This window comes from Pan paniscus, chromosome 7 (assembly GCF_029289425.2).
Source record: "Pan paniscus chromosome 7, NHGRI_mPanPan1-v2.0_pri, whole genome shotgun sequence".
Taxonomy (NCBI): Eukaryota; Metazoa; Chordata; class Mammalia; order Primates; family Hominidae; genus Pan; species Pan paniscus.
Genome location: NC_073256.2, coordinates 83,465,694 through 83,481,685, shown reverse-complemented (window position 1 = coordinate 83,481,685; position 15,992 = coordinate 83,465,694). Strand labels below are relative to the sequence as shown.

At 42.6% G+C, this 15,992-nt stretch overlaps 1 protein-coding gene across 1 annotated transcript in view; it reads left to right on the top strand.

The window, feature by feature from the left end:
- The first annotated feature begins 1,091 nt into the window (after positions 1-1,091).
- Positions 1,092-15,992, top strand: part of CPA6 (carboxypeptidase A6) — a 324,809-nt gene continuing 309,908 nt past the window's right edge. Inside the window, exon 1 of the mRNA XM_003831348.6 lies at positions 1,092-1,468. Within this exon, the coding sequence (XP_003831396.2) occupies positions 1,353-1,468 (116 nt within the window). The 5' untranslated portion in view covers positions 1,092-1,352. The remainder of the gene's footprint in view (positions 1,469-15,992) is intronic.

Below are 15,992 nucleotides of genomic sequence, written 5' to 3'. Positions count from 1 at the left end.
GTGTGGCTGAAGAGCCAGTGGCACCAGCATCACCTGGAAGCTTCTTTAGAAATGCAGACTCGGCCAGGCGTGGTGGCTCACGCCTGTAATCCCAGCACTTCGCAAGGCCGAGACAAGCAGATTGCCTGAGGTCACGAGTTCAAGACCAGCCTGACCGACATGGGGAAACCTCGTCTCTACTAAAAATACAAAAATTAGCTGGGCGTGGTGGTAGGCACCTGTAATCCGAGCTACTCAGGAGGCTGAGGCAGGAGAATCGCTTGAACCTGGGAGGCGGTTGCAGTGAGCCAAGATGGGGACTTGGCACTCCATCCAGCCTGGGCAACAAGAGCGAAACTCTGTCTCAAAAAAGAAAAATAAAAACTCTTAGGCCCCTGTTCTAACCTACGTCAGAGCTGCAGTTTAATGAGATCCCCAGGTGACTTCTATGCATGTGGAGCTCTGAGAAGCCCTGCTCCAGACCAGCATGGTGGTTGAATATTGGAATCATCTAAGGAGCTTTTTAAACCACTGATCCCGCCACCACGGTTTCTATTTTCAAGGTCTGGCTCCCTAAATGATTCCAAATGTGCAGCCAAGGTGGCAAAGCATTCGAAGGCCTCCTATTCCCCACGAGAACCTCTGAAACAGCAGCAGATCTGGGTGCTGCTGATGCAGAATGAGTACCAAGATCTCGCTGAAGCCCAATAAAGCCACTGACCACTCCTGTAAGTCAGGAGCAGGGAACTGAAGCCAGCTCTTCAGATCTGGGTGCTATAGGTACCCCCGTGCACGTTCTCATCATGATTGTTCACTGTGCATTTCATTAGGTGGAATCCGTTTAGGAATCTGTCATGGGAGATCAAAAAAACATTAAGCTTGGAATAATCCATGTCTGCTTGTTTAGCCCATCAGACAAATCATTTGCAATTAGGTAGGATCCTCATGCTGAAGAAGGTAGAGAAAGAAAGCTTGCACAGAAAAGTTAGAGGCCTCAAGTTGGGAAAGCAAACAAACCAAAAGCAGAGAGGAGTCACCCAAAGGAAGCAGCACCCAGTGAACCCCTGCCGTGAGTCAGCACGAGGGAGGCCCAGCCCTTTCTAGGGGAGCCTGATTAAAGATCAGGCTCAGCTGCTGCTGCTGCTGCTGCTGCTTGTCCCAAGACCAAGTCGTAATAGCAGCTTCCCTTCCTCAGCTGCCTAAACTTTTTTTTTCCCTTGTAGCTGGAGAGAAGTGTCACATTTTGCTCACTCTCAACCTTCCTCGCCCACCCCCTTCCCAGAGAACCTGTGCAGTGTGTAGGGGGTGCTGTGAGCCACCTCCAGCCTCGGGTGGCTGCTAAAGTAACTTTCAACTCCTCTCTTCTTAACACTATGAAGTGTCTCCGGAAGCGCAGGGGCCAGGCAGCTGCTTTCCTGCCTCTTTGCTGGCTCTTTTTGAAGATTCTGCAACCGGGGCACAGCCACCTTTATAACAACCGCTATGCTGGGTAAGTGGAGCGACATTCATGCCCTACACAGCTTTGATTTGGATCTGGGGGCTGGTTTGCTCCGGAGTGTGCCTCACTTTTTCTGATTTGGGGGTCTCTGACTGAATCTGCACACTTTCACGGTCCTCTATATAAAATGTACTCACAGCTCTCTGCTCTTGGCTTTAGCTCACTGGAGAATGTGGTGGGCTCCAACCTGGCTTTTTATACTTTTTATCATGTGCCAACCTTAGCTGTGGACCCAGGGTTGAATGGGATTCTGTCTTTGGAGTAGCCATGGTCAGTATTTACAGTGTTTGCCTTGGTTGATGCTTGGGGATGCTGTTGTCCTACATGATTTATGACCTGAAAACTAAGCCTTTCTTTACAATTGTATGTAGGAGCGGTGGGTTGAAATTCATCAGTGATTAAGAACTGAGTGTGATTTTTTTTTGTCTGTGCTTATTAGTCTGTAGAGTGGTTATTAGATTTTTAAATATGAGCAATGCAAATGATTCAACTCAAAATAAGTAGAATAAAAGTAGTCAACTGTAAAATTATGGATAGTTTTTCTGAAGGAAAAACATAGGAGTAAAACAATCAGTTTTGTCCCCCCTCCGTAGGTAAGCATGCTTTCTATATGCCTTTCTTCAGGAGGCAGAGGGCTGGAAGCCGTGTGTTACTATGCACATTCTTATTATCCTGAAGGCTTGCTGTGGTATAGACAGCATGTGATTTGCTCACATATGCAGGGGGTCGTTCTTTGAATCTGGAAATTATGGCTTGCCTGCACTTTAGATCTGGAAAAACCTTAAATAGTTCCTCTAGTTCAATTCCTTTTTACAGAGGAGTAAACTCAGTGTCTTACGTATTTTTAAATAGGCTACTATCATTCAATAATCACCACCTGAGAAAAGTTTTCATGTAGATCTGGATCGTGACAAGGTAGTGTACAGTGTCTTAAAACCAAGTTGTTCTTTTTAGAAATAGTGTAAAAGAGAATTTGTAAGTGTGACCCTGGAAAAGAGAATTGTGTTTCTCTTTCTCTCCCAAAGAATCTTGGCACTGCCTTTAGGGTTCCTCTGAATACAGTGCTTACAGAGGAAATTTTTGAAACATGTCCTCAGTTTTAGGGGAGGCAGGATGAGATGGAGGTGTTGGCTGAGGTAGGGGCTATAGATGGCAATATGATCACGGATTTTTCCACCCCAGTATTTCTGGGAGGAACGGAAAGGAGTTAACATCCCAGGGCTGCCTTTTGGCCTGGATGTACAAGATCTCAACTTTACCTCCGATAATTTGTGACCCCTTTAGAGATCTGGAAAAAAGAAGCTCATGTTTAAAGACTGATGGTGCAGGCTTGGGTTGTGAGGGACTTAATTCTGACTCTCCTGGCTGATGTACAAGATCTCAACTTTACCTCCGATAATTTGTGACCCCTTTAGAGATCTGGAAAAAAGAAGCTCATGTTTAAAGACTGATGGTGCAGGCTTGGGTTGTGAGGGACTTAATTCTGACTCTCCTGGCTGATGTCGGGTCAGATGATAAACATAGATCACAGATTTAGACACGTGTGTATGACCTAAACCCTCACTCCTCCACTCAGCTGTGGCTCTGTGCATGATTATTTCAGCGTGTGGCACTCCTCCGTGAAAAGTTACCAGGCCTGCTTCAGCTGAGCAGGTGTGCACCCTTCCCTAAGCACCACTTTGAAGAGGAAATGAGGCCAGTGGTGGCACCCTTTTCGTATAGAATTTGTAGCGACTGGAACCCTTCAGGAGGAAGTTTCATTACCTTCTCTGTTTTCAGCAATGGACATAATAATTGCTATTTTCTCTTCAGCTGCTACATAAGTTAATCCCAAGTGTATAAATTACCAGATGTCTAAAAGTAGGAGGGAAGAAAAAGATGAGAGAATGAAAAGAAGTGAGTCTCACTCAACCATTTCAATAGAAGCCTAGAGCTTCTTTAAAAGCAAAAATATTTCTGAGCATATTCACTGTTAAAAATGGGGAATTCTACCTTCATTAGACATGTCATTTTCTCATCGCGAAAGACAGAAATGCTGCTCAGCTTTGAGAATGTTTTGCTTTGTTTACTCCAAAACTACTTTCTGCAAGTTTAGCCTTCCGGTGAACAAGAATCTGATGGGAAGACATGGTAGAAGAGTATTTAGCAGTTTTTTTGGCTGGTTTCATCCATCCAAAGTTATTCTGAGCCACCTCATTTTTATTCCTTAATAATTTTTCTCATTTGTTTTTTGCTACTAATGAAGGGGCAGCCCTAGTTCTTGCATTCATGTAAAAATATTTTTGTAGGTCTTTGTAGAATCTAATAATATGTGATTATCATTTACAGGACCCTGAGCATGAATAAAAAATGGAACACACAGGGCAGACCAGCATGCCTCCTGAGAGTAGCTAATGAGGGCAGTCCTCTTTAGACATAAACTAGTAACAATTGGATAGTGCCAAGTGTGTAATAGATGCTTAGTAAATGGCAAATTTAAGTGTCTCAGAAAAAAAAAAATGCCTTGGGATGGGTAGTGGGAGATTTGGGGAGAAATAGGGATGATTAATGGTCATTTAAAAAGGTTAGAAAGAGTAAGACCTATTTGCTTGCACAACAGGGTAACCATAGTCAATAATAATCTAATTGTACATTTTGAAATGACTAACAGTGTAACTGAATTGTTGTAACACAGAGAATAAACACTTAAGGGGATGGATACCCCATTCTCTACGATGTGCTTATTTCACATTGCATGCCTGTGTCAAAACATCTCATGTACCCCATAAATATATATTGGGTATATAGTAGTATGTATATACTTCTATATACCCACAAAAATTAAAAACTTAAAAAAATGTGTAGAAAGACTACAAGAAAAATCTGATGACAAAAGCTAGTGCCTTTTTTGATAACTATATTAAACACTTACAAGACAGATCTTCAAATGCATAGGAAAGGAATGAAGCAAAGTGGAAAATAACGACTTCAATTATATTTATTGGTACTTTATGTCAAGGGCTTCAGGGGTTACAAATGCCAAGCCACACATTTCAGGGATCAATAAATGTCCATCAGTAGGTGAGACAAGCAAACATCATTCTGTGTTTCTCTTTTTCTCCCTCATCTCCCTGTTTTCCCAAAAGCAGACCTGATTATTTATTATACTGTGATATTGAAACCAAAAAAAAATCTTCTGCATCACAGAAAATTAGGGTAGATTTTTTAAATAATGGTAAAAGAGAGATCTCAGACGGTATCAATAAATTCTGGCAAAATTGTAGAACTAACATGGCCGTGATTTTTGAAAACTACTTATTGAGTGCCTTCTTCATGTGTCAGCGTAGCATAAGTCTGAAGTTTAACTGCCTGGGTCTCAATTTTTGCTCTCCCACATTTAGTAGCTCTGTTATCTTAGACAAGTTATTTAACTTCTTAAACTGAGGTTTCCTTATCTTGGACAATGGAGGTAATATTAGACATTCCTCACCAAGTTGCTGGGAGGATTCAAGAATAGCATGGTTCTTGGCACTTAGTAAGAACTTAACAGGATAGTAAAATACTTACCAAGACTTAGTATAAACATTTATAAAAACATTAATTCTAAGAACAACCTTATGCATTTTTTATCCTCATTTTACAAATAGGCTAAATGAAGTACAGTCCAGATAGCCCAAGTTCAGGGCTAACTAGCTCAAGGACACACTTGAGATTCTCACCCAGCTCTGCCTGACTCCACCACTGTACTTCTCACTCTGCCACTTATTCAGGCATAGAGAAGAATTGCTTTTAAGAAAAACTGGGAGATTTATTCTTGTTTGGGGAACTGATAGTTTCAGAACAATAAAGGAAAAGAGATCATATAGGTAAAATTGGAGGTTTAATTTTGGTCACCTTCTCTAGGGTGATAATGAGTCACCGATAATGAATCATTATTAGAAAAGCATGCAGGGCCCATAAGGGATAGAAAACAGAAGATGAAAGAACTTTCTATTGTCACACACATGCGCGCACACACACACACACACAAAACAAAAGTGGAACAGAAAGTAGCTGTGATTGTGTGCCTTTGTTCATGCAAGTATTATTTGGATGCCCATTGTGTGCTAAGAACTTGACCAACAGAGTGAATGCCCTCTGATAGCTTGCTGTACAGTAGAGAAAATTGCCCACACATCAAATTACTATACAATGTGTAAGTGCTGTGTGGTAGTGGTCCCCAACATTTTTGGCAACAGGGACTGGTTTTGTGGAAGACAATTTTTCTACGGTTGTGGCGGGGGTGGTTTCAGAATGATTCAAGTGCATTACATTTATTGTGCACTTTATTTCTATTGTTATTACGTTATAATATGTAATGAAATAATTATAGGACTCACCATAACAAAGAATCAGTGGAAGCCCTGCGCTTGTTTTCCTGCAACTAGGCAGTCCCATCTGGGGATGATGGGAAACAGTGATGTATCATCAGAAATTAGATTTTTATAGGAACATGCAACCTAGATCCCTCGCGTGGGCAGTTCACAATAGGGTTCTCGCTCCTATTGAGAATCTAATGCTACTGATGATCGACAGGAGGCAGAGCTCAGGCGGAAATGCAAGCAATGGGTAGCAGCTGCAAATACAGATGAAGCTTTGCTGGCTAACCTGCCACTCACCTCCTGCTGTGCGGCCCGGTTTCTAACAGGCCATCAACTGGAACCGGTCTGTGGCCAGGAGTTTTGGGACCCCTGCTGTATGGGATGAACAGATTCCTGAGGGCTGACAGAAGAGCTCAATGAACCAGGAAGGAGAGGTGAACATCCTTGCTATGTCCTTGCCAATTCCGATCATCTAGCCCTGCTGCACATAGGCTGAGTGTGCAGAGAGGACTGGCTTCCCACCATCATGGCTGCTTCTTGGGACTGGAACCAAGTAATATGCTCGTATTAATCTACTTGTACTGGGTCTGCTTGCAAAGTTCCATGGACTCCATTTTTCTCATGACAGCCCTGCATTTATTGAAGATGCCTCTCACGTCTTGGGACAGTTTCTTCCCCCTTCTTCTTTGTGTCTCAGGGAAGCCACTTTGATGAATGGCATACCCTTTTTTCCCATGACCATAGGTATGAGCAGGGCTGGGTATCACTCACTATGCACGCAGCTGGTATGTGCTGGTTAGCCACACCCATGCTGTGCTTATGGCTCCACTTATGGTTATTTGTCCACAAGCCAATAGTCATCCATGGAAACAGAATATGACTATTCACAGAAGTAGACTTGAAGTAAGATTTTTTTTTTGAAAAGTAGTTTGGGGCCAGGCACGGTGGCTCACGTCTGTAATCCCAGCACTTTGGGAGGCCGAGGCAGGTGAATCACCTGAGGTCAGGAGTTCGAGACCATCCTGGCTAACATGGCAAAACCCTGGTTCCACTAAAAATACAAAAATTAGCCAGGCGTGGTAGCATGCACCTGTAGTCCCCGCTACTCAGGAGGCTGAGGCAGGAGAATCACTTGAACCTGGGAGACAGCAGTTGCAGTGAGCCAAGATCATGCCATTGCACTCCAGTCTGGGCATCAGAGCAGGACTCAGTCTCAAGAAAAAAAATAAAATAAAAGTAATTTGGTCCTTGAAATCCTATTAGCAAAGAGACTACACATTGGATGTGGCATACTGAAGACAAAAGGATTGTGAGAAATAGTGACTCAGTAGAGCAGTTTCAACCCCAGAGACATAATACTCGTTTTCTACCTTACCTCTCTGGCTATTCCCCCACCTTTGTCTCAGGAGCGGTTTTTGTGTTCTTTTATGTCCTGATGGTGGCTTCCTTTGAATGTTCTCTGAGCTTTTGGAAACCTAGGTCTAGAGCACAAGAAATCAGAGCCAGTCATGTGAATCTGAGTTGCCTTCTGCACTGGTAGTTAAGGCTCTTTTCAGATATGATGGGCAAAAGTCCCCCTTTTCCCAGGACTGGCCTGCAGTTGCCAGGGACTGTCCCAGTTTGCACCTGCTGTTCTGGTGTAGTCATCAGCAGTGCCTCCTTCCCAACTGAGAAGGGTCCTGATTTGATGGTAAATTGTTGGTTTGACCTTTTATATTCTTCACTATGTTTGCATCCTTAATGAGTTTTATTCCATGTCTTCAAATATGCCTCTTGTGTCACTCCTAAGGAAGAAATGCATCTCTAGTTCCCTCTGTTCCTGTAAAAAGTATCCCATTTGTACTCTCCTCTCCCTTGTAATGACCACCAGCCACATATAAGACTTTTTGTTCTAATCTCAGTCTGGGTTAATGTAGTTCTCTCCTAACTGATCTGCCATTCTCTAGTCCTTTCTCATATTGATGAGCTTATTAAAATAAGGCTTTTTATCATATCACTCCCTTGCTCAAAGACCTACTTTGGCTCCCTGTTGTCAACTACATCAAAGACAGAATCCTCTGCATGGCTTTCAAGGCCTCTATCATCAAAGTCTTTTTTTCCTGCCTCTTTTTCACTTATCCTACACCCTGAAACCAGATCTAGTCAGATCAGAGAAGTAGAGAGCTTCATTCAGCATTGCACACCTTGAATAAACAAAGCAAGCAGGCGCCATTCATAGTAAGAGCCTAAAGCAGGAGAGGGCCATGTCAGCTCATCAGTGACAGGTTGAAATATGTGCTCTACATTTGGGGGTGTTAGGAACTATGAAGGACATGTCCTTGGTTCTAAGGTTGGTTAAGAACGTTTCCCCACAAGTTAGTGTGTAGTTAATGGAATAGTTCTCCAGTGCCTTCTGGAACTCCCTTCTAGCTCTTGCCCCTTGTTAATGGTAGAATATTTTTAGTTTTCCTTATGCACTAGCTCAAAGTACAGCCCCTAAGTGCTGATTGTTTATCAGCTCATTATACCCAAAGCTTTCTTCCCTGCAGTATGTTCTGTGTGTTGGGGCCTCCTGCTTTGCTTGTTAAAGACATGCAATGCTCCAGTCCTCTACCCCTCTGAACCAAACTCACAGGCAGACTGTATGGGGGTCAGCACTTCCTCTGCCCACTGAGCTAGTAGAAGGAGGATTGTTTCAAATGCTTCTGGGCTCCACTCTCCTTGAAGCCCAATCTGATAATGGACCCTTTATTTTATAGCACCAAGGTACTTTCTGGGTAATACCATTAAGCATAATCACTTTCAACCTCTGAAAAGCAGCAAAGGATGTTAATGTTTTATAACTTCACAGCCTATATTGTGCAAGCTACAAAAGCATTATTTTTTTTGTCTTTGTAAATGGAATGACTGAACAGGAAATAGAAACGTTTTTGGTGACTTGTTTTAGAGTTTTCATTATGATCAATCAGTAGATAACTGGTTTATTGGATTAGAATTTGCTTTGCTAAATTAATGGCTTCTCGATCAGCCTCTAGGCATTAGCTTCTTTATGGTACAGTGGAATGCGTAATACAAAGCTTTAGGATCTTGTTCCAGGTAGTGTCGTAAATTTCCTAAAAGATTATTTTATGAAACGTTGAAGCAAACTTCTAAGTGTTTCTCTTCAACATAATTATAGCCTTTGTTCTTTTTTTTTCCAGTGTACTTTGAAAATAGTAAAACATTTTAGTATCAGTGTTAGTAAGGATACTATTGGGTTGTTTTGTTTTGTTCTGTATTTTTTTGTTTGTTTCTTAGTTTTGCTATGACAAAGAATCCTAAACCTCCATAGCTTAAACAAATCCATTTCTCTCTCATGTAAAACTCCAGAACAGCTATGGCTGGTTAGTGGTAACAGAGAACCAGGCTGCTTCTGTCTTGTAGCTCTGCCATGCTCAACATTCAACTTCCAAAGGAGGAGTCTTCCATTTCTCACAGTCCAGCCAGCAGGAAAGTGGAAAGAAAAGTCACTCTCCTGTAATACCACAGACCAGAAGTTCAAACATCACTTCCTGCAGGCCAGAATCAGCTAGACAGTCCTAGCTGCAAGGGAGGCTGTGAAATATAGCCTTTAGACAGGGGGCCAGATCTGGGAGAACATGTTAGAGATAACTACAGCAGTCTCTCTCTGAGTGGTTACTCTGATATCCAATGACTACCAGCCCATTCTCCCTTTCACTTGTTTTTTTTTGAAATAACAATATCTCCAAATGGATGTTTAGAATTTTGGACTTCCAGCTAATTAAAAGTGTGCATTTTTTCTTCTATAAATGACATTTTTTAAAGTCATAGAATGTCAGGACCAGAAGGGACAAAAAATATATCATAGCCCAATCCCTTTTTATAATATATAAGGAAGCAGAACTCCATAAAGGTAAAAGGATTGGCAGAGCTAGCACTAGAGTTAAGACTAAAACCCAGGCCACCTGAGTTCACAGCATTCTTTATAGTTGACAACACCACTTTTGGTGACTCCAGAAATCTTCTTACCCTTTCCTATTCTCTACAGTCATTGGGGATGAAGTAAAGTGATTTGGCAAGGCTGAGAATTGTTTAACAAGGGAGGATTTCATTTCATGTCTATAAATATTTGCAGGGTGTCTGGCCCGCTGCTAGTCTAGGACTACAGAGATGAAAGAGCAGCCCATGTGCACAGCATAATGAGTAACTCAGGCAGGTAAACAAACAGTTCCAACCCTGGGATCCTTGTGCCTCCAGAGAAAACTCTTGATATCAGATATCAAGTGAGTGCAGGAGAGGGTCACCTAACCCAGACTGAAGAATGGACAGAAGGCCAGAGAAGTCATCTTAGATGTGACGATTGCAAAGGGGGAAAAAAAAACACATTTGAGTGGTTTATTAAATATGCAAGATATTTTGACTTTTTCTTTTAAATGGCTGGTATTGAAAGGACATTGTCCTGATCTCAGTCATCAAGAACAACTAGAAATTAGGTTAAGGCTTTCCAGACACAGGGAATATATTGGTGCAAAGAACTACAGGTGAGAGAGCTTGGTCAAGTCTAGAAAATCAGGGCAATTGAGTATGGCTATAACAGAAGGCATCTTTCTCTGAGGGAGTCAGGAGGCGGGAGGGAAGGCTGCAGAGGTAGGTGAGGTCCCATAACACATGGTTCTGATTTCTCCCAAAGGCAACAGCATGCTCATGAACAACTTTAAGCAGGGAATTTAGTTGATTCAATTTTTAAAAGAAAGTTCTCTCTGCCGTCATTGAAAAGGGAAGATTGGAGGGCTGAAGACTGGTGTCAAGATGACTGGGATGTTATGGTGACCTTAGTAATACGAGGTAGGGCCTGGTTAATGGCAGTGACATCGGAAGAAAAAAGAGGGAACCAACTAAATATTTAGGAGGTAGAATTTTCACAATTTTTCCACTATTTCACAGAGGGAATAGCGTAAATTGAATCTCAGAATCGGGTAAGTAGACTGCCCTTTGCAGAGAAGATAAGCACTTTTTTGGATATGTATTGTTTGAGCTGCCTATAAAGTGCCCAGTTGGATAGATGGATCTGAAGCTCAAGAGAGACCTCTAGGCTATGAAATAGATTCCAGAAACTGATGTGTCAATAGAATTTCTTGAAACCTTTGGTATAGGATGGAGTACCCTGGAAGAACTCATTACATGAAAAGAGGGCCAAAGACTCAATAGAGCAGAAGGGGAAAGGCAGAGAAGAAAGTAGCAGAAAGGTCTAGAAACAGAGTAAGAAACACAGGAGATGTAGTTAAAGGAAAATAAGGGATCCAAGAAGGGAGAAGTTAATCATGTCAAGTGCTGCAAAGTCATATCCACTGGGTAGGCCATTCAGGACATCATTCATGATATCATCAAAGGTGCTTTTGGTGGAGTGGTGAATGGAAACTAGAGCAGGTAGGTTGAGAAGGGAATTGGGATGTCAGAAAATTAGCAGTGAAAGGAAACCATAATTTCAAGAAGCTTGTCCATGAAGTGGGGGTGAGGGCAGTGTGGGGAGCTGATAGAGTTAAAGGAGTGTTTTGCCCTTTTGCTTTTACTCCTTAAGATAGGAAAGATATGCTCATATTTTACACCAGGTGGTAGAAATAAGGAAAGGGAGAGACCAGTGATAAAGGAAAGACCACAGGAAAGTGAGATGGAGTCAGGTCTCCACAGAGACTGAAAGCTGGTCGGCCTCTCTTCTCTGCAAAGTAGGAGGTGGGTCCTGGTCCTATGAAGAGAGAGGGGAGATGACTTGGGACCTTCAGAGGGATCACCAGCATCACTGAGGGGCCAGCTGATGGTATGGATGATGAGTCCATAAAGGAACCATAAACCCAGCTCCAAAGGTTTTCTCCAGAATCATTTCTGAAGAATGTTACCTGCAATGTGCCCCTGGAGGGAGAGGGGAGGGAAGGCTGCAGAGGTTGGTGAGGTCCCGTAACATACGCTTCTGATTTCTCCCAAAGGTAACAGCATGCTCATGAACAACTTTAAGCCAAGAACTTAGTTGATTCCATTTTTAAGAGAAAGTTCCCTCTGCCATCACTGAGAAAGGAAGAGCAAGTAGTGGAGCTCTAAAAGGAAAGAGGGCAGAAATGTAATAGCAATGGAAGAAAGAAAAAAAAAAAAAGACTGCCATTAATTTGTATTTCTCTAACATTTAATAAGATGATACGGTACTTTGTAAATCAGAATATAATACAAGGTATTATATTAGGTAAGTTATGCTATTCGTGGGAAAGTCTCTCATGTAGACACATCCTGTCACAAAATTGACAATTTTTTTCATTACCTTCTATCTTCCTAAGGAATTAAGTAAAAGACCGAAAGCATCTTAGTGTCTTCTTAGCCAAATCTATTCTCTTCCTCATTAAGTTATCGGAAAACTGGAGGTGCCATCTCCTCATCCATCTTCCCAGTTCTCTCATCCTTCCTCATTCCACAAACACTTACTGACCCAATACCAGGAGAGTAGCAATTATCACATCCTGACTGTCATTTCTTATCCCCAAGGATGGTTAAGAGTCTTCAAAGTAGCTGTGCCAGGCAGTGTCTTGCAGAGGAAATGACAGTCTGTGTCTCCTGAGGGCTTATGTTTTAATCCACAGTCTAAACTGCAAAAGAGGGAGAGATTAAAAAAAATGAACAAGTATTTAAAACCAAATGAAAATGCAAGTATATTAGGTCAACACACTCTTCCTGCTTTTTTCTACCTTTGTTTTCTTAACACACATGTCATGTATTTTTATAGCATTTCAATCTTAGCAGCTGATAAAAGATGAAAGTTCTAGGGTACCACTCGCTTTATCACGAGATGAGGACCCTGGTCTATGTTTGCACTTACAGAAGCTGGAACCATTTGCACATGTGACCTCATTGGTCATATTTTCATTTCCCCTATCTCCCTTTCAGAATATCTTTATCTTACCAGACTAATTCATGAATCACCAACATGTCAACTAGGTTCCTTTTTCTGATTTTGTGACTGTAATGAGAACACAAGATTTATAATGAGATGATTGGGGTCTTATTATAATCTCTCCATCATGTTTGGGATGATGGGATGATGGGATGGGATGTCTGATGATGTGATAGCAATATATTTGGCATCAAAACTGCTAAACATAATGAAGGTTGGAGGCATTTGGGATGAGCCTGTATAGCAAAGTATTTGCAGCAGTTAGAAATTTGCTGCAGAAAAAAAATATTCTAAGCCCTCGACTTACAGGGCGGAAAAAAGGATACATATGGGGGAGTCAGTCCAGTTCTCCCTAAGTTTTCAGAACTCTTTGTGGAAGCAGAGGAAAATGTAAGTCATTTTAATGTAATATCTGACAGAAATCTTCTTAATGTAATATCTTACATCTTAATGTAATATCTGACAGAAAAATTACTTCAATGTTTTGGAGAGAAATTTAGTCTGCTTTGTTTTTCTCCGCCTAAAATAAGGGTTTTCTTTTTTTTTTTTTCCATGGGGCCCTGGTTTGCTGAGGTCATGCACCTTCCACACTACTATTCTAAAAACTCTCCAATTACTTCAAGCACCCACACACACACCTGTACCCTCTCTTCCCCCCCGCCCCAATGCCTGACACCACACGTTTTATATAAGAGCAAATAAATGTATCTTTCTTGATAAGAGAGAGGCTGGTGGCTCACACTTGTAATCCCAGTACTTTGAGAGGCCAAGGTGGGAGGATCACTTGAGCCCAGGAGTTGGAGACCCAGCCTGGCCAACATGAGAAAACCCTGAATTTACAAAAAAAAAAACTAAGTTTGCCAGGTGTGGTGGCGCATGCCTGCACTTCCACTACTAGGGACGCCAAGGCAGGAGGATCACTTGAGCCCAGGAGAATGAAGCTGCAGTGAGCCATGATTGCACCACTGCACTCCAGCCTGTGTGACAGAGGGCACCACTGCACTCCAGCCTGGGCAACAGCCTATCTCAAAAAAAAAAAAAAAAGACAATGCAGCATTTGACCCAAGTTATCTCAGCTTCCATCCTTCCTACCACAAACTCTACAGGTTCCTGATCCCGCCCCCACCGCCCCCCCTCCTTTCCAAGGCAATACCTTGTGTATTCAGTCAGCACTATTCATTGAGTGCCTACCATGTGCCCATTTTAAGGCCCAGGGATATAGCACTGTAGGTTCTAGGAATACAGCACTTCTTTAAGTCCTAGTGAATAAAACAAAGTATCTTGTGAAGTTTGCATTCTAATGAAATGACAGAAAATTAATATGCCATAGTAGTGAGTTCTGATAAGGACTCTGAGCGGAGATAAAATGTAGAAAGGTGATAGAGTGTCAGGAGAGGAGATGAGAAGAATAAAGTGAGACTCCTGATTATGTGAAGCTCTGAGGGTAGAAACTTCCACGCATGGGAAACAGGAGGTGAGGTGGAAGCCCGTGTGGCATGTCCCTGGACAGCGGGTCTCAGACCAGCAACATCAGCACCACCTGGGCGCTTGTGAGAAACTAAAAATTATCAGGCCACCTCCCCCTCCCACATCAGGAGTTCTGGGGTTGGGGCCCAGCAGTCGGGCTTAACAAGCCCTCCAGGTGATAGACACTAATTTTTTTTTTTTTTTTTTTTTTTTTTTTGAGATGGAGTCTCGCTCTGTAGCCCAGGCTGGAGTGCAGTGGTGCAATCTCGGCTCACTGCAAGCTCCATCTCCCGGGTTCAAGCCATTCTCCTGCCTCAGCCTCCCGAGTAGCTGGGACTACAGGTGCCCGCCACCACGCCTGGCTAATTTTTTGTATTTCTAGTAGAGATGGGGTTTCACTGTGTTAGCCAGGATGGTCTCGATCTCCTGACCTCATGATCCGCCCGCCTCGGCCTCCCAAAGTGATGGGATTACAGGCATGAGCCACCGCACCCGGCAAAAAGCTAAACTTTGAGAACCACTGTTGAGGACAAGCAGCAGAGTGACGTGGCTGGAGCCTGTGGGTCGATGGAACAGTCACTCGCCCTTGATTTCTGCTGCTCTGGTCCAGACTGTGTTCAATTTCCGTTTGCTTATCACTGTGAAACCTCTCAAAATCACCTACAGCTTTCGTTCTCTGTCCTTGGTCTATTCTGTGCATGTTCCTCCACATCTGCCCACCTTTCTCAAACCAGTTCAAACTCTTACCTCCTCCAGCGCGAGTTCCCAGATCCCACCAATCAGCCGTGACCGCGCCCTCCTCTGAGAGACCATGCCACTCTGTCGTTTATAACACTAACCACGTGCGGCTCGGTATTACAGTTGTATGTGGATGTCCTATCTTTCAGGAAATAAGCAAGTTGAGAGTAAGATGCTGTATCTTCTTATCTATATTCTTACAGTCCCCAAATAGCGTTTGGCATGTTCAGTGAAGATTTTCAAAGGAAAAAGGAGGGAAGAAGAGGAGGAAGGGATGAGAGAGAGCGAGGAAGGAATGGGGGGCAGGAAACTAACAAACTAGGAATCGAATTGCTGACACCTGCAGGCAGTTTTATCACACTAAATTTCATCAATGACAAGTAGTGAAAAACAGGAACCATTTGCCCTTACGGCTTTCGGAGGAATGTGGGGATCCCACAGCTGCCACCTGTATGTGCTTAAGGGCGATATTCCCACCCTCCTGCTGATTTCTCCCTGTTCAATGTGTTTTGGGTATCACTTGCACTATTATCCAAAGTTGGCCTCAGATATTTTATTTATATAGGCTCCTAAAAGTGACTGGACCGGCATTCTGCTTGGGGGAGGAGATCTCTGAGGCAAAACTGCTGTTTCCTGGCTGGCCTAGAATGGGCACCAGCTGGTCAACACTTTTATTAGCCATTACCTTTTACCAAATTTAGAGAAGCGACCCTTGTCTTTTTGTCATTGCTGCTTTATCCTCTAACGAATAGACAGGAAGTCATCTGAAATTGTAGGTCACTCCTCAATCATTCATTTTGAGCCTAACATCCTCTCTAGTTTTTGACTAATTTTTACAAACCAGAGAACTTCCAGTGTATCTTTCAGAACTTTACTGGTCGTATTCTTCCTTTAACTTTTTCTATCTCTTTAGATGCCGTGATTCAATAAGAAGAAAGTTTGCTTGCAATTTCTGTACTTGGTTCCCCTACTCAGATGCCCATACAAATTCCAAGTACCACAGAAACAGAATAGTCCTGGAGAGTACAGTCAGGCTTCCTTTAAAATAAGGCAACAG